The 19349-nt window shown below is 34.6% G+C and overlaps 1 protein-coding gene across 1 annotated transcript; it reads left to right on the top strand.

Annotated features, from left to right (window-relative positions):
* The first annotated feature begins 1705 nt into the window (after nt 1-1705).
* On the top strand, nt 1706-7885 carry LOC121392251 (silicatein-like). Its single transcript, XM_041523559.1, has 11 exons — nt 1706-1939; nt 2004-2032; nt 2098-2173; nt 2287-2401; nt 2507-2616; nt 2666-2818; nt 2876-2990; nt 3046-3144; nt 3912-4124; nt 6199-6417; nt 7674-7885. The coding sequence occupies exons 1-11, from the start codon at nt 1706-1708 to the stop codon at nt 7883-7885; spliced, it is 1575 nt and encodes a 524-aa protein (XP_041379493.1).
* Nucleotides 7886-19349: the final 11464 nt, after the last annotated feature.

Here is a 19349-nt window from a genome sequence, read left to right as displayed (position 1 = left end):
TTCTACACAGACATCTACAGAGTTTTTTGAAAACACAAACAGCCTCGTACATGAAAAAGAGTACCATTTTGAATCTAAGAAACATGATTGCAAGAAAAAGAAAATGATGATATGATGATGATAAGAAAGGTAAAGGAAAACATCATCATCATCATCATCATCATCACCACCATGACAACAACAATTCTGATCATCACCATGGCAACAAAGGAAAGGACAACAAAATGCATCACTATGTCAATGAAACAACAGGTGATTGTAAGTGGTCACATGCTATGGAGTGCGAGAGAGGGATACTTTCATTTACCTAAAACATTCAACAAAAGCAGTCTGCCAAAATCTGTTGACTGGAGAACTTTGGGAGTGGTGACTCCTGTGAAGGACCAGGTAAAAGACAAATGAATATTCTGATATGTATCTATTGATTATATGCAGGGTTTTTGTCACAGTTCATATGCATTTAGTATAACAGGTGCTATTGAAGGAGCTTATGCTTTAGCTACTGATAAACTGGAGCCTCTCAGTGAACAAAATATTATTGACTGCTCAGGTGAATAAGAAAACAATGCTTGAATTGTATATTTCATGATCTCAAAAACATTCAAATTTTAAATTGAGTCAGCTGTATTTTTATTATGACAACTATGTCACTTTGTAATACACTATTCAAATTTTGAATGAATCATTTTTTAATAATGTAGTGTTGTATGGTAATAAAGGATGTAGTGGTGGTAATAGAGAAGCAACTATTATGTACATTTTGGATAATGGTGGCATTGATACTGCTAAGAGTTACCCATACACAGGACTCAGTAAGTGATCATATTTCAGTAATACATCATTTCTTTTATATAATTATTTTCATTTTCTATAGCAAGAGAGATGTGTAAGTTTAATCATATAACATTGGAGCTACTGTAAGTGGGTTTGTTCGTATTAAGCGAGGTAAGGAGAGAGACCTCCAGGCTGCTCTCGCTATGGTAGGACCTGTTACAATTGCCATTGATCATCGCCATGCTGCATTTAGAGTAAGTATAACATTTATCATTAGGGGAGACAATCTGATTTCTTTTAGTTTTATAGTTATGGAGTTTTTTGGATGTGAGAAGTTGCTCAACAAATAAATTAAGTCATGCAATGTTGTTAGTTGGATATGGACAACAAAATGGCAAAGATCATTGGGTTATAAAGAACAGGTATCATTGGTACTATTACTGAGTGTATGTGTATCTTTTTTCTCCTATTGCTAGCTGGGGACATGGATGGGGAGTCAAAGGATATATGATGATGGCCAGAAATGGTCACAATCAATGTGGAGTTGCTACAAGAGCTCTCTTTCCAAAGTTATAATGATTATTATAACTTATATATTGACTGAGAACATATGAGCATACTAGTTAACACTGTCTATATAGATACAATAATATTTCTTTGTTTTTTGTAAGTGTTAACAACTTTTCTATAACCCTATGTCAACATTACATGTACATGTATCACATTTACAGAACTTGTACATGTAGTCATGTCGATAGAAAGGAACAATAAAGTGTGAAATGGATTAGTCATTGTATCAAAAGCTATTCGTTGACAAAAGCTTTAAAAGTCAGTGACCATCTGCAGGTCTTTATAGCTATGTGCAAAACCTCAGAAACTCAAAAAAAAAGTTGAGATAGATTGTCCAGCTGGTCAAGTCGACACAGTTACAATGAAATTTATCATTTTGTTGGCTGTGAGTTATTGCTTCGTTTCATCAACACCAATTGCTCATCATAAACATTGGCATCTCTGGAAAAAGGAACATGGCAAGAGATACCCTTGTTTGAAAGAGGAAATCAAGAGACAAAGCATCTGGTTAGCAAACAAGAAATATATTGATAACCATAATCAAGAAGCTTATAAGCATGGCTACACGTTAAAAATGAATCATCTAGGTGACTTGGTAAGATATACAACATACAATATCTCTCTCTATATAAAGCTCTTTATTTTGTTTGCTTTATAAGACAACTGAGGAATATCAAGCTCAGTATCTGTGCTATGAAATGCAAAATGCTGCCTTAAACCAAATGTAACACTCAAGAAATATACTCCAACAAGTAATCCAGATATACTTCAAGTCCCAGACACAGTAGACTGGAGAACAAAAAATGCTGTTACTGAAGTCAAAAACCAAGTAAGAAAAGATAAAAATTGTATGAAATGCTCTAACTTTTTGTTGTATTTTTCATGGACAATTACTAATAATTACCAAAACATGCTGTGTTAATCTATTGTTTGTATATGCAGGGATCATGTGGTAGTTGTTATGCCTTCAGTGCTGTTGGAGCTTTGGAAGGAGCACATGCATTGGCTCACGATGAACTAGTACGTCTCAGTGAACAGAATGTCATAGATTGCTCAGGTAGATCACTTAAAAAACAGATTGAGACTCTCTCTATATATAATTTTAAACAGCTAGAGAGTATTAGTGACATTTAATTCATCATCTTTATGACCTGTTCTCTAGTTCCTTATGGTAATCATGGATGCAATGGAGGCAATATGTACCAAGTTTTTCATTATGTCATTGATAATAATGGCATTAACACAGAAGAAAGCTATCCATACAAAGGAAGGGTAAGTATAAGACAAAATATCCTCTTAAATTCACAAACAATTCCTGCAGCAAGGACAGTGCAATTTTCAACATAAATCTATTGGTGGAACCGAGGCAGGTATTGTTCAGATCCCTCCTGGCAGTGAGTCTGAACTCCAGGCTGCTACAGCTACTGCCGGGCCAGTGTCTGTAGCAATTGATGGGAGCTCCAATGCTTTTAGAGTGAGTAAAACTGCTTACATCCATAGCATGTTATCTTAACTCTTATTACGTCTATAGTTTTACGAGAAAGGAATATTTGATGAGCCTAACTGTTCTTCCTCTAAACTTACACATGCAGTTCTAATTATTGGTTATGGAAAGGATAATGGAAAGCCATATTGGCTAGTAAAAATAGGTAAGAAAATTAAACGATGTTGAATTATTTTAAATTTTTGTATGTACTCTTGACAGCTGGGGTACTAATTGGGGAATGAAAGGCTACATCATGATGGCTAAAGACAAATCAAATCAATGTGGTATTGCAACAGATGCTTCCTTCCCTACTTGTGATACGTTTGAGAGAATTTTGCTTTAAAAAATTGCATTTAATTTAAATTTCATTGATTGTTACATGTGTAATTTTGTTTCCTATATCACTGATCAATAATTCAGCTGTGCAATGAAATGTAATGAGTCACATTTTCTCCATAGTTATTATATAATGACAAAAGTACACTGTATCACATATAGCCATTGCATCATGACTATGACAGCTCCACCTTCACAAATATCCACTTCTATTCAGTTGTGCAATTAAAAACACAGGTTGGGTCCTGTCTCTTCGCAATTGCAATAGCATGTGATGTACTCTTCAATAGTTAATTGCAATAGCATGTGATGTACTCTTCAATAGTTAATCTCTTCGCAATTGCAATAGCATGTGATGTACTCTTCAATAGTTAATTGCAATAGCATGTGATGTACTCTTCAATAGTTAATCTCTTCGCAATTGCAATAGCATGTGATGTACTCTTCAATAGTTAATTGCAATAGCATGTGATGTACTCTTCAATAGTTAATCTCTTCGCAATTGCAATAGCATGTGATGTACTCTTCAATAGTTAATTGACAATGACAATCACACACTGTATTGTATAGCCATTGCATCATGACTGTACTGTGACAGCTCCACCTTCACAAATATCCACTTCTATTCAGTTCTGCAGTGTATTTCTCATTGAAACTCTGACCACATCTGAAGGACTAACAGACACCAACGTTTTGCAGTATAGTACAATGAAGCTTTTAAGCTTCATCTTTTTCTGTCTAATAGCGGTAAAAAGTAGTTACGCAGTGGAGCTGGCCTTCAAACAAGACTCAGAGTGGCTAACATGGAAACAAAAACACGACAAATCTTACGAAAGTGACATTCACGAACTGGAGAAGTACGTTACGTGGATATCAAATCGCGCTTTCATCGAGGCACACAATCAGCTCAAATCTGACTTCGGTTATAGGTTGGCCATAAAACCAGTTTGGAGATTTGGTAAGTAGCTTATAAAAGTCAATGATCATATAATTGTTTTAGTAAAAATTATTTCAAATTCATTGTTATTTCTTTTCAGACATCTTCTGAATATTATTATGCAACTAGGTGCCTTCTACGATATTCTTACAATTCTAATCGAAACTCAACACAAGAAAAGCCTAAACTTAAAACAAAAAAAATTCAAATGGCCAAAAGGATTGAATGTATCAAGTCTACCAAGTGAAGTTGATTGGCGTACTATGGGTGCTGTAACTAGTGTTAAAGATCAAGTTAGTTTTACAAATATATATATTATACTGCATAGAAATTGTATTTTACCTGCTCATATGTTAAAAAACACAATATTTTGTGATTAAACAGCATGACAGCTGACTTACTATTCAATCATGTTAACATGTATAGGTCATAAAATAGAGATGGTAAATGTAGTCAAATATGTTTTAGTGTGAGAAAAATGGACTCATTTCAAACAACTTCTTACGTTATGTAGGCATGCATAACGTAAGAGTATCACATGACAAATGTCCCTGTAGTACTTGCTAACACATATATCTATACCAACACTCTTGCTTGCCCATTCAGAGTATAACAGTACTCAACACGATCTTTCAATTCTTGCTGGAAAAACAGCTATACAAGTAACACGTATCCATTAATTCCATTTTAGGGACGTTGTCTAAGTTGTTATGCATTTAGTGTGGCTGGTTCAATCGAGGGTATGCAAGCATTGGCTAGTCGGAAACTGGTTTCTCTTAGCGAACAGAATATCATTGACTGTTCAGGTACAGACAGCATGCGCAGTACTTACACCATAGTACCTTAATTCACTCCATACTTCTGTAGTTATATATGGCAACAAAGGTTGCAGTGGAGGAAGTAGAGAAGTGGCCATTCTTTATGTTGGGGACAACAATGGCATAGGACACATCAAAAAGCTATCCTTATATTGAGTCGGTACGATTTTTACTTTAGATGAAATATGCATGCCTACATACATACATACATACATACATACATACATACATACATATATATATATATATATATATATATATATATATATATATAGGATGTATGTATGTATGTATGTATGTATGTATGTATGTATGTATGTATGTATGTATGTATGTAGTATGTATGTATGTATGTATGTATGTATGTATGTATGTATGTATGATGTATGTATGTATGTATGTATATTACACTGTTTATCTTTGCAGCAATATTTTATGCCTCTTTCAACCATCAAAAATTGGAGGGAAAGCCACAGGTATGGTAAGAGTGAGAAGAGGAAGCGAAAGTGACTTAATGGCTGCAGTCGCTATTGCTGGACCAGTAACTGTTGGTGTAGACCATAGACATTCTTCATTTCAAGTAAAACAAGATTGCACTATACCATTATGCATGATTATTATTAATGATGAATTCAGTTCTATAGTCATGGCATATATTATGAGCCTTCATGCTCCTACTCAAAACTTACACATGCTATGCTTGTAGTAGGGTATGGTACATACAAAGGAACAGATTATTGGCTAGTTAAAAACAGGCAAGTCATTCACAGTGCATAATAAACAGACTCATCGATTGATTTGTATTTTATTACAGTTGGGGCTATAATTGGGGAAAACAGTGGTTATGTCATGATGGTCAGAGGAAAGTACAATCAATGTGGTATAGCGACCAGAGCACTCTATCCAACCATATGAGTACCTTGCTACAACATTTGATGTGACATAGAAAACTGTAGCATATAAAGCAACTAAAAATTGTGTAGTAGACTTTATATTGTTTGATTGTTAACGTCATTGTGAATGGCTAAATGCTACCAGATATTATAACTTAATTTTCAGCGTATCTATTGTATATAATTATATTATATGTTAATTGTATTGTTTTAGCTCTAGTATTATATTGAATTTTTGTTTTGTTAATCGATGTCTGCTGATACAGAGTTAATAGAAGGTGTGGCTGAGTTATTTGGAGGGATGGGTCGTGGCTTTGGAATGTGCTTACGTTTTTGAAGTTCGTCTATGAGTGTGTGATTATAAAACAATTCTTTGTTGTTTAGTTACTTTAAAAACAGAACAAGACACAATGGGTAGCCAGCAGATGAAGTTCCAAGAAGAAACGTTGCAAGAGTTTGAAGAGACTACCCCATTCAATAGAGCTGAAATCACTCATACTTTTGCACGATTTAGAGAATTATACATGGCATTTTATCGTGACACCACTGACATGGACACCCCTCATCATATTCAAAACAATCATGGATTTGCCAATCCCCTTTGTTCGTTACCATTGACTTATATAATGGATGAATTACCAGAACTGAAAAACAATCCGTTCAAATATCGTATATGCAAAGCGTTCTGTGTGTCAGACATGGCCAAATGAATTTCACAGAGTTCTTAGACATGGTATCATCTTTCAGTCCTAAAGCTGATATTGAAAAAAGATTTATCACGCTTTTCAAATTTTTGATATGACTGTGATGGTCTGCTGAGTCGCAATGATTTGTATACTGTAATGGATATGATGGCTGGTATAGGTAAGGTATTTTAAGTAGTACTACTACTATGTTTATAGTATATTAAATAAACCAATAATATTCACGAAGCATGAAAGATCACTTAAAGGTAAGGTGCAATGCTTTGCACATTGGTAACAGAGACAAGATCCTATTTGAGTAATTGAGATATCGATCTTATAACAGGATATCCTTTCATACTCTGAATTGGATCTGCATTATAATTTACTTAAGTTGATAGTAGTATTAAGATGACACTAAATCAAGGATATTCCTAAATGAATATTGATATGTATATGTGTGTGTGTGTGTGTGTGTGTGTGTGTGTGTGTGTGTGTGTGTGTGTGTGTGGTGTGTGTGTGTGTGGTGTGTGTGTGTGTGTGGTGTGTGTGTGTGTGTGTGTGTGTGTGTGTGTGTGTGTGTGTGTGTGTGTGGGTGTGTGTGTCAGTGTGTGTGTGTGTGTGGTGTGTGTGTGTGTGTGTGTGTGTTGACCATGAATGAGTATATAGGCAGAGAGAGAAAAACCCAATTCCATTTGGTATTGTTAACAATTTATTATCATTTTGAAACTGAAAGTTATATGTTTTCCCTCCTTTTAAAGTATAATTGTATTGATAGAATCAGTACAGCTGCTGTGGTATGTGCATTAGTTGGCAATTACTATAGGAAATTGTATGGCTTAATGACAGTGCAGAATTTGAATACATATAATTATAACAAACTTGTACGGAATTACATGTACTGTAATTGTATACATGTCGCTTTTGAAGATTATTCTCAAGAATATGTACATGTATATTATATACTTGTAGTCGTACATGTTTTCCTTTAATGCTACTTATTTCTAAGTTATTATTTACTATTACTACATCATGTATCAGTTACCATTAATGTATTAGATATCATTGATTGAAGAGCCTTCTTTTTTCAGAGGTCAATCAATGATTAATTCAATATAATTGTGATTAACATGTAAGGTTCTATTTACTAGTACTAACCTGATTTGTTGTCTTTAGTTGATGAACCATTGACCAATGAAGCAGACAAGAAGGGATGGGACCGTGTTAAAAATTGGATGATTGATGGTGTCTTCTTTGAGTGCAATAAAAGAGAAACAGTTCGAACCAAATCATCAGGGAATGACGACGAAGAAGGTGGATCAGAATTGAGCTTTGAGGAAATTACTGAAAATGAGGAAGGAAAAAAAAAGTCACGAATGCTAGATTAGCTCTGACGATTGAAGATTTTCGTTATTGTATTATCGCTCACCTGACTTCAAAAGCATATTCAGTTTTAAAATCTGAACTTTTTCTCCCAACAAATTTTTTATTTATAAACTTATTGCAGTGTTTAATATCAATGAGTTTTTACACACATTTGAAAACACCAGTAAATGCGGGAATAATGTTCAATAATAAATTATTCATAACTTATGTTCACGTGACTTATCACGTGATTTCTTCAAGGGGCTGGTTGCTGAGAAGACAGTTATTGCTGAGGTTGTAGTGTTCTTCAGTTTGTCTACAGTGCCCCGCTGGCCAGCAAGCTACTCCCTTTAAAGACTGTGGATGGTATAAAGGCGTATAATAAACACAGAAAAGACCCGAACGATTGTAAACTGTAGGCACATACTGAATATCACTTCTACTCTTTGCTGTTGGTGTTTTTTTACGTCTTCGTTTGAGCACTTTCCAACATGGCATCTCCTGGTAGTTTTGGTGCTCTTGGTCCAGAACGAAGACACTTAGCCAAGCAGGTGATGTCATTTCGACACCATGCCAAGAAACTTAAAAGATATTCAAAGAAACTGTCAAAACTTCTATCCGATTTGCAAGATTTTGACGAGAGTCTCTGTCCATTGATAGTATTTTAGCTGTGGAGGCTCAGAAATGTATCTCTAATGTGTATCTGGACGAACAGCATTGGTAGTTTTCGGAGAGACACGCCTCCGTTCTTGTATAGTGAAACGAGATCCTAGGTGAAGCAAATATTGCCACTTCCTTGGGAGAGCAATGAGGATTGGCGGTTGGTCCATTTTAAGTACAAGAAAACATCGAATCATGATTCATACACGGGATGGTTATGATTTAGGCAACTGACAAAGGAGGAGGCGGGTATTCTCTTCCATTTAGTCGTATACCAAGAGAAGTAAGTAAAATTTTATAATTTATTATAAGAGAAGTGGACATAATAGTTATGTATATATCATAACAGATGGAAGAACTGCTTTGAAAATGAATAGAATGTTATTGTATTAGTTGGATGGTCCAATAAGAAAAATATACATACAATAAATGTACTTAGTAAATAAACTCTATTTATGTTCTCTCTCATTAGAATATTTGTTTCACTGGTCCTGGAGTTGACTTCTCTCTAGGTGATTGCAACACTTGAAGTAGGTTTAAATAATCCAATTTTGGAGGCGGGGGTTTGAAATTATATGCTCTCCTACGGCGTATGAAGGTGTCCAGTCTATAAAAAAAGACACTACAAGTGTGTCAAGTAGAGCTTCATCCTTTCTTTATTTATGGACATGATGCTAAATTACCCTTGACTGAGCAGGTACATTTGTTTCTTACACATAACTAAAGAATGACATAGTTGTTTTTTTTTCTACCTGTGTTTATAAATAAACTACTGAGGCATTTGGTTTCAATTCTCTCTCATATTTCCTACTTTGCAAGAAAAAATAGTGCATTATTTGAGCCCAAATAACTTTTAAATTCCTTTAAAATTATTGTCTAATCACCACTGTCCATTAATAATTTGCCCAAGAACCTACCTACAGTTATTGATTGTTTCGTCAGCTTGTCTGCGGCAGATAGTCCCTTGTGTGTCAACAGGCATGGTAACCATGTTGAAAAGACTGTGGTCATTGTTTTATGTTGTGATACAATGTAAACGAATCAGGTATACTGTGGTTGATTGCCTTTGAAGAGGTCATATCTAAATCAAATCTATATTATTATGTTTAAAGGTCATTCATGTTGCTTCTCTAGTAGCTTCAATAATAAAGGCTATTAAAATAAACCTTTTGGTTGATAACACATGCCTGCTGTATAGTTAATAATATTCATAGTCTGATAATGCCCTTTTGGCCCCATGGTTAGCTTTAAAGATATGCTGTGTTGTATACAGATGTGCTAGAAATGTGATGTACTTGCTATTTGTTTTGTGACATAATTTATCAACTGTTACTTCTTCTTCTCTTCCTTAGCAATGTAAAGAGTTAGAAATGATTGCGAAGACTTATGCCTGATGTTCCTCTCCTCTTTGCTGTTATTGCTCAAGATGCACCCTCGGCAACTATCGCTGCTGCTATGGGAAGAAAAACATTCTACAGACAATCCTGCTTTAGTTGCCTGTTTGAACCGAATTTATGACCAACTCTGTCAACTCGGATATCTCAAGGATTCTGAGACTAGTGATGCACCTCCTACCGGTCCCCCTTCCATAAACCCTCATGATAAACCCTGATCACAACCCAGAACTCTCGTTCAACTTTGTTCCTGTTGATACGATAGTCACAAGTTTTACTGAATTCACTCCAGAATACTCAACTTTGTTCAGTGTAATATGAGACAACAGATCACCAGTGCTGCCTACTCCCTGCATGACGCCCACGCCGTTGCTTACAGACTCTGATTCTTTATGCACATGACCTAGCCCGGGACGTACTTGTCACACCTCGAAGAATCAAGTACTGCAAACAAATGGAGGAACGTCTCTATACACAATTGATCGAGCTAGCTTCAAGGAAACAATCAGAAATCAAGACATTGTCTCACAATCTATTATTGAAGCTACTGACGATATTGTCCAAGAAGTAATAGCATTAGAACTGGAAGGAGTCAATCTTGAAGAGTCAGGGGCAGCATCTGATGCAAAGACTTTACGTCAGTGTACTTCGATCATACAAGATCACATTTTCAAGCAACTTAGTTACAGATTTCGTCTCGGTTAGTTGGTTCTGTCAATTATCTCCGCGAGAGTGTAATTGGCACTCTTAAACGTGTTATCGAGGGACTTGAAGAGGGAGCTTCTAACGACATGATAGAAGGAGAGAGCTCTCAAGCTTTGCAGCATATTCTTGATTCAGCATATTCTTTAGAGTTCAATGAAAGAACAAGCAATCAGCTGTACGTCTTTTTCTTGAGCGTGTTAAAACAGACCTTTTCTGGTCCTTCCTACAAGACCATCAATCTACGTGATGGTTCTTGGAGAGAGAAGTACACTCGTCAACTTATAGAGAGTCTCAGTGCCTCTCGACTAGCGAAAGGTATCTGCTCTCAGTTTAGGAACAAAGTATCATCATCCCTCATGAGGCATTTTTAGCTGCTATGAAAAAGTTAGAAAAACAGACATTCTGGTCGTCTAAAGGAAACAGAGGGACAAAGAGAGACAATTAGAAAAAAAGTTAGTGAAGCATACTTTTCTTATCACGTGGTCACGTCATGATTGTGATGTCTCTTTTCAGGTTCTAACTCCTAAAATGGCTAGGTTGTCATTAAGTAGTGTTGCTCTAAGAGATGGTATAGTACATGGTCTTCCTGTCACTGGAAGAGAGTTAGGTCAGTTTACTTAATATGGCAATCATATTATATTGGGTGTGACATTTGTGTAATCAATACTTTCCTAATATATCTCTGAAGTGTCAACATGTAATACAATTCATGTAATTAATTTGATTATAACTAATTATTTCATAACAGGGCGTGGTCAATATGGTGGTTGTGTTCCAGTGTGCAGAATGGGCAGGTAAAAGGTCCGCTAGCTGTTAAAAGTGTTGTCCCTCCTGACGAGAAACATTGGAATGACTTAGCATTGGAGTTCCATTACACCTGGTAATAAATTGTTACCCCTCCATGTCAAGGATGGTTACTCTAATGCAGTTTAGATCACATTCTCTTTTTACTCTCTAGGACTTTGCCTCGTAATGACAGAGTTGTTAATCTTATTGGTGCTCTTATTGATGATGACTATTCTAATGGTTCCAGTGCTGTTGTGCTTTTTATCATGCCCGCTATCCTCGTGATCTCCATGCTGCATTGAAAGTTGGATTGGATTTTGGTAGTCGGATGCAAATAGCTCTTGATGTTGTCGAAGGGATACGTTTCTTACATAGCCAAGGATTATTACATCGTGATATTAAACTCAAGAATGTATTGGTATGTGGGTGTGGTTCTTTTGAGCTGTTTGAATCTCTCTCTTTCTAGCTTGATGCCAACAATCGTGGTACTCTCACAGATCTCGGTTTCTGTAAACCTGAGGCCATGATGACATGCCCCATAGTTGGGACACCTATTCATATGGCTCCAGAGCTATTTGGAGGACAATATGACAGTGCCGTAGACATTTATGCTTTGGCATTCTATTCTGGTAAGCAAAACACATACTGTATGTCATCTATGCTGATAACATAAGTGATTACTGATTGACTCTATTTTTGTTTTTGAAGGTATATATGCTCAAATGACACCAAACTACCTGGAGCCTTTGATGCTTGTCAAAAACAAGGAACAATTATGGACAGCAGTTCGTAAAGGTCTAGACCGAGCGCCTACCTCGGTTTGATTACTGACTGTTGGGAACTTATTGATATCGTGTTGGGAGGGAGACACACAGAACAGACCTCTCATTGGTGACATTGCACTTCGTCTTGCACTAATTTGAAAAGAATTGGGTCGAAAACCATTGCTCTAGACTTTCAAAGTTTTACTATTATATTTAATATTTGAATCAACAGCTTTAATATTTGTTGTTCGTATTTTGTGTATTATATGTGAGTGCAATAACTGTCTGTCTGCTCTTTGTATTGAGCTATTGTGGACAGTTAATATAATATTTCTTAATTTCTACTTTTTTCTGTTTGTTTTTATTAGATATTTACATTTTGGTTCATTCATGTTCAGGAATGCTCTCTTCTAATCATTATGTTGATTTGATCTTTCTTGTTTTTTAACAAACAAAATGTTATCTTTGACTACTTTCGTCATGTTGCTATGAATGTCATATGATGTGAATACAAAACCTAATAATGTTATGAGATAATGTATTTTGTAACATACCCATTGCTAAAGTAGAGTTCATAATATAATTGATGTTAAACATTGCGTCATCAAAATATTTGTCTATTTGTGTTCAACAATTACATGTTGATCTGTATAATCTGATTATATTGTCAACAATAGTGTTTAAAATTGCATTATAATAATAATAATATTCTATTATTATTATTATATTATTATTATTATTATTACATTCTATTTCAATTTATGTACTAATTTCTAGATTTATGGTATATGATTATATTATATTGAGAGGACAAGGATTCTATTATGATTCAGTTTACTTATATGCATGATCTAAGATAAAGCTTCATTCACTGATTTGAATTGATTCAATGTTCTATGTTGTGTACCATATTCATTGTAATTTGTTGACTCTATGGTTACCTAATGATGACTATAAATGTACCAGTAGTTTCCTTTTTAATATTTGGTGTTCGTATTTTGTGTATTTAGCAAGATAATCAAGTAGTTCCTTTAGCAAGATAGTTTGTTCTTATTTATCCACAGGAACTATTAACCAAAATAGTTTATCTACAAAGGAACTATTGAAACATGATGTCTGGAGTACTGTTGCTAATTCTCAGTCTAGCTACCTTGTTGACTGTTACTACTGCTCAATGCAGTGGTAATCTTACTAACTAATCATTTATTCTCAGCTGGAGTGTTGATAATACAAATGTAAGGTTTACTATGTCTTCTCCGGTAGCAGCAATCAATGGATAGGTATTTGCTTTCTCTAATTCTTCAAGTTTAATGTGAGTAATTATATATTATTTGAGTGTTAGTTAATGTTAGTTCAGTTTGAAAGAATTGAATTTGATTTGTCTATGTGGAGACAATGGTCAAGGAGAAAAGCTTTGTGGAAGAACGGTCTGTTAATAATAATCAGTACTAACTTGTTTAATTTCTTGTCTTACTTAGGTGGTTATTAGGTGGGAATGATTCTCCTGTTTATGATACACAGCAGGATCTTACACAAACATCGACTACTTTGTCCAATGGAATATTAACAGCTTCTTCACTCGTCCTATTGTTAGCTCTGATAAAACTCATGATCATGATCTTAATATCTGTCGACATATTGTGTGGCTTATGAGGAAATGTGTCCAATTTTTACCTCTCCTTTTACATTTCAATCCAATCCTGAATATTTTGGTATTTTTGATACTCAAATTTGTTTGCCAGATGTTTGCCAATGTAGTGGTAATCTTACTAACTCATCATTTGTTCTCAGCTGGATTGCTGATGATACAAATGTGATGTTCACTATGTCTGCTCCAAAGTAACAATAATCATACATAGGGATTGGTTTCTCTAATTCTTCAAGTCTAGATTTTGTGAGCATCATATAAATATCTAATACTTATTTATTGTGTTCTCAGTCATCAGTGCAGAGAAACATGGATATAATCTTTGCTGGAGACAATGGACGAGGGCAAACCTTTGTGGAAGACAGGTCTGTTGTTATTAGATAAACGTTCCTTGCAGCAATTGTATTCTTTTTTAGGTGGTTTAACCTTTCCAATACCCTATTATATTATGATACACAGCAGGACCTTACACAAACATCAACTCTTTGTCCAATGGAATTTTAACAGCTTCTTCACTCGTCTATTGTTAGCTCTGATAAAACTCAAGATTTTGACCTTGATGTCTGTCGATAATTATATCCTGTGGATTTATAATGGGACTGTGACTAATTTCACCTCTCCTGCTACATTTAATCATACTACACAAATTTTGGGTGTTTTTGATACTAAAATTTGTTTGCCAGACAATTGCCAAAGGTAGTATAATACATTAGATGTAGTTATAGTATACAACCAATACCAAAGACTCATTTAACACATCATCAATTTTAATTTGATTTTGATATTATATTGCTTTTTCATTTTTTAGGAGCCAATCCTACACTCTCTCCATCTTCCTCTGCTGGTACTTTTACTTCTCATGCCATTGTAACAATGTCCACAAGTTCGCACACAAACAAAACAAACTAGCTTGCACAATGGTGATAGCATCATTCTGACAAAAATAAAGAAACAAAAAAATCTTCAAAGAAGCAAAGTCTTCAAAACAGCACGTTGAATTATTGTATGATAATTTTCTAATTTTGATACAAACGCACCCCATATTATAGAGGTGATGGATGCTATTGCCATTGGTGCTACTCTGTGTTTTAATTGGATTGATACTAAACCATCAAAATTATCATAGCATTTAAAGAAACCTTATGCTCCTTTATTGATGATGGACTAATAGTAGAGTAACTGTAATATTCATTTGCTGAAATCACTAGTTGTGTTTCTGAAGTGCTTCAAAAAAGGCTTAAAATAGGCACATTCTTGAAAGAAGTATTATCTCTACAAAAATGGTAGCTAAATCCTTTAGTTTTTGAGTTTTGATAGATAACAAAAGGAAGAAATTAACAATACCAAAAGCATTGATTTGACAATTTTCTCTATTTAATTCTCAGAAATATTCATTACATTGTATAAATCAGTCATCATTTGGACATTGTTGTAGGAAATAAAGACTGCCAAGTATATTCAAGTGATTCTAGTTGAGATATTCAATGTTTCTGCCATTCAATTCAGGCCATCCTTATATAAGCAGTCTACTCTTTCTAATATATGATTATGTATTATGTTGACTGTAGGACCTACTCCTGTAGCCACAGTAAAACTTCCGGTATCACTATCACTCCAGTATCAGCCACACCTACTGCAACAAGTCCACCAACAGATAGGGACCCAGTAGTAAGTTATCTATCACTACTATATTCAACAGCTCTCTTATATCTTAGTACTAAATGATGGAGTTATGCTGGCATTGTCACTGGTATTGTTATCTTACTAGTACTAATAATTATTGTCTTAACTATTGTAGGCTATCTTGTTATATAAAGGTAAGTACTATATAGTAGTGAGTTGTCTATTACCGTATATTGTATGTGTCCTACTAGTGTTCAGTACTAAACAGATAAAATATCCAGTAATAGAGTTCAAAAATGAACCCTATAGTGGAAATAAGATAAAGACACCAGATAATGAGCCATCAATTGAAGTGGAAGAGAATGTATCATATAGTTCAGTTAAACAACATCCATCGCTAAACACTCCTCCAATTTATGAGACATTAAAATCGAGATTCTGATGATTATGTAATTATGACATAGTATTAAACCACATTATCAATCAAATTTACTTTATGGAAAAATACTCTATAAAATTCCTTACCAATATAGTTATCATATATGCCTTAACCACACACAAGTACAATACAGAGCTATATCAACCAAGTAAAAAAAATACACGCTAATATATTATTAACTGTCCCATCAGTCACCTGTCATAACTGATGACATACTGAAATCTGATTGACTATATAGTATGTTATGACAAAAACAGTTTTATAATAATACTAAACTGCATGCCAGGTAACTGCTTTGGCCTTCTTGTTTAGTCTGAGTGATTTTCAACAAGGCTGGATTCAGTTGTGACCATGGCTGAATCTCTGGAACCTGAATTAAGTTTGTTTCATATTGGTACAGTGCACATAATATAATTATAAGCCATCTTTAGTGTTGTTGTCAATAACACTCATGAAATAGAGGATGGTCTTGAAGAACAAATCATATCTCGCCAAGGTTAGCATCTATAAGTGCCAGGATGAATTGGTCGTAGGCCTGGTAGAGCTAATTCAAATACTTCCAGAGAAAACAGAATGAAGTCATTCAGCAAAGCTGGTACAAAAAGCTGTTAAGGTGGAAGATGGTTTTTGCAATATCTTTTTATTATCAGGTTATACCTAATCCCAGAGATCAATACATTAAAAAGACAAGGTTTGTCCTCCCGTGATCGAGGACCAGGTCCACTTATCCACACCGAGGATTTTAAAGGCAATAGTCAAGAGATTGACAAAAGTAAAAAATTTAATATGTTAAATTCAAAGATAATATGGCTTTTATTATAAAAATTTTAGAAATTTCTTCAAAGGAAGAAAGAATTCAACGAGCTTTATCAAGATGTCAAACTGACGAGGCAAATTGAAGTGACAATAGAGAGAGATTGGGCAGTAAAACTTTAAACTATAGGTGTATTTGGGAGGCTCAAATCAGGAAGAGTACATCTTCTTGATGCCCTTACACAATCTGAGTAAGCCTTGACAGATATAATATACACCAACTGAGTATAATAGCAAAAATGCTAAATTAAAATGTTTAATCCTAAAGGTTATAATAACAGACACATGCATGGAAACAATTAGCACTGTACACTTATCACAACTCTTACCATTTTATCCAGGTTTTTTCCAACTGATTCTTGTAATCCTGAGACCTCTGTAATAGTTGGGATATGTCACAAATAGAACTGTTCCACAAAAGGACATGTGAAGACCCCAACCACGACCTTTGGTCTTGTATGTTAATTATACTAACTGTCGACAAGTTAATAATTTATTCTTTAGAAGTGTCCTCGGCTCAGGATGACATGGGAGTGGAAAAATAGCCTGTGGATCATATTTAATACAGAGAAAATTACTGGAATAAATCAGGAAGCTCGTAAACAAAAGGAGGTTATAATTTACATTATTTTCTTCTGTATTGATTTTTTTCTACAGGGAGTGAAAAAAATTTTTAATTATTGCTAATGTGCTGCCTTAGCTGTAATCAACTGTGAAGGAGCCTGATTTTCATTTTACAAGGACACTCCTGGTCTAGGAGAAGCACGCAATGAAAAGCAACTCTCATGTTATGATTGGCTGAATCTGCTCTCCTTTCTTGTTGTGCATACATTTATGTTATGGATTGCAGTAAACTGAGAGATCAATTAGATGTTTGATGTTTTTAACTCTTCTTAAAATAAAAGATGAAGGTATCAATTAAATCACAAAAAACACACTACATGTAAACTAATATAATGTAATTGCAGACATTTCTATTTGTGAACATATTATTGTGCATGATGGGGTTCAATTAAAACATACCAAAAACTTATCATTCGATCTATTTTCAAGATGGGGGTCGTCTCCTGATTGTTGCCAAACCAGTTTTGATAGGACTTTTTCAGCACCGCCACCAGCCAGGCAAAACCAATTGTAACACAGATAAAATCAAGGAAGATGTTAGAGCCGTGTTTCAACCAAGATGTGAAAAGTGATATTTATGATGATTTGATCATCCATGTTCAGCATATTGGGCACTATGTGCAAGATTACCCTATGTGGCATTGAAAACTTGACTTAGATATATGGAAAATGCAGTATGAGAGAGCATTGGGGTTGTTAAAATAGCACAACACCTGTCAATTCAATACATAAAGAGGCCAGTGGAATAACAACAGATGAAAATTGGTAGGTTTTTTGTATGCGTGGGCTCTACAGTATCTAGTAAATGGAATTAAATTGTTACTGAATAAATCTATTTCAATTCAATTTAATTAATAATTGCACAAATAAGATTTGTCAATGATTTATATCACTTATATTTTATACATATAGGCTTCAAGCTGTTTCCTTAAAATAGTAAACATTATTGAAAAAAAGGCAGAGACTATCTGATGTTATTTTATTGTCAATGATTTATGCATTAGGCTTGTTATTTCTATAAGAAAAAAATAGAGCTGAAGCACAAGGTCAGTTTTTGAACACCTTAAAAATATACTAGTCTTCTCTTACAACTAGATATGGCTTCTCAGATGCAAATAAGAAGGACAATTGGAAAATGAGGCCCGTAAATTTCATTACATGACATCGAAGAACAAACTCGGATCTTAAATGTGACATTGAGAGTGCTTATGATCAAGATATTGAGGTATGTGAAATGTAACCTTAGCTAGTAGAAGCATAGGAGATAACACTGCCAGACTTGTGAAACATGGAGGTTCATTTGTGACATTGCCCAAGGGCTTGACGGCTTGAGGAATATTATAACCAGCAACCTCCAAACACTAGTATAGTAGTAAGTAGGGTAGTAAGTCACTGATCCTAACCATATATTCTTTATATACATGTAGACTATGTGTCAATTGTTACAGGAAATACAATATACTGTTTGTAGTTTCAATGGAATTATTGTAGTCATCATATGGAAATTATGGTATAATATCTTGTAACATACATCATGTGACAATGATAGGTTTGAATTCAAAAGAGTGGATTGATAATATACTTTGTACACAGGATCCTATGAATAGTTTGTCAAGATAAGAATGACAAACTCTCCTAACAGAATTCAGACGCACGTGTTACTCAAACGTGTGGCTCTGTAACAATTGGGAATGAGGAGGAGGAAGTAAAAAAGAATTTAATATAGCAGTGATGAAAGTGAAGATGCGTGGGGTGAATTAATAGTCTCTTCAACTCCACCAACTTCCCCAGTATCAGCAATGATGCTCAACCTACCTACGCCTGTCGTCATATTGATTTACCAAACAGAAATGCCTATAGGCTAATCGCTTCAATACAGGTATGTTTATAAATAAGTATTTCTATTTTATTACCAAGTATGACATTATACTATTTATTATCATTAATATTGTGTAGATCTTGTGCAGTTTGCTAGAAATTTGGAACAAAGAATCAATGACTCTTTGGCACAAGTTCGTTTTGTGTACATAC

The sequence above is a fragment of the Gigantopelta aegis genome, unplaced genomic scaffold (assembly GCF_016097555.1).
Source record: "Gigantopelta aegis isolate Gae_Host unplaced genomic scaffold, Gae_host_genome ctg3587_pilon_pilon, whole genome shotgun sequence".
Classification (NCBI taxonomy): domain Eukaryota; kingdom Metazoa; phylum Mollusca; class Gastropoda; order Neomphalida; family Peltospiridae; genus Gigantopelta; species Gigantopelta aegis.
Note: the sequence above shows the minus strand (reverse complement) of the source record. Positions and strands in the feature narration are given on the sequence as shown.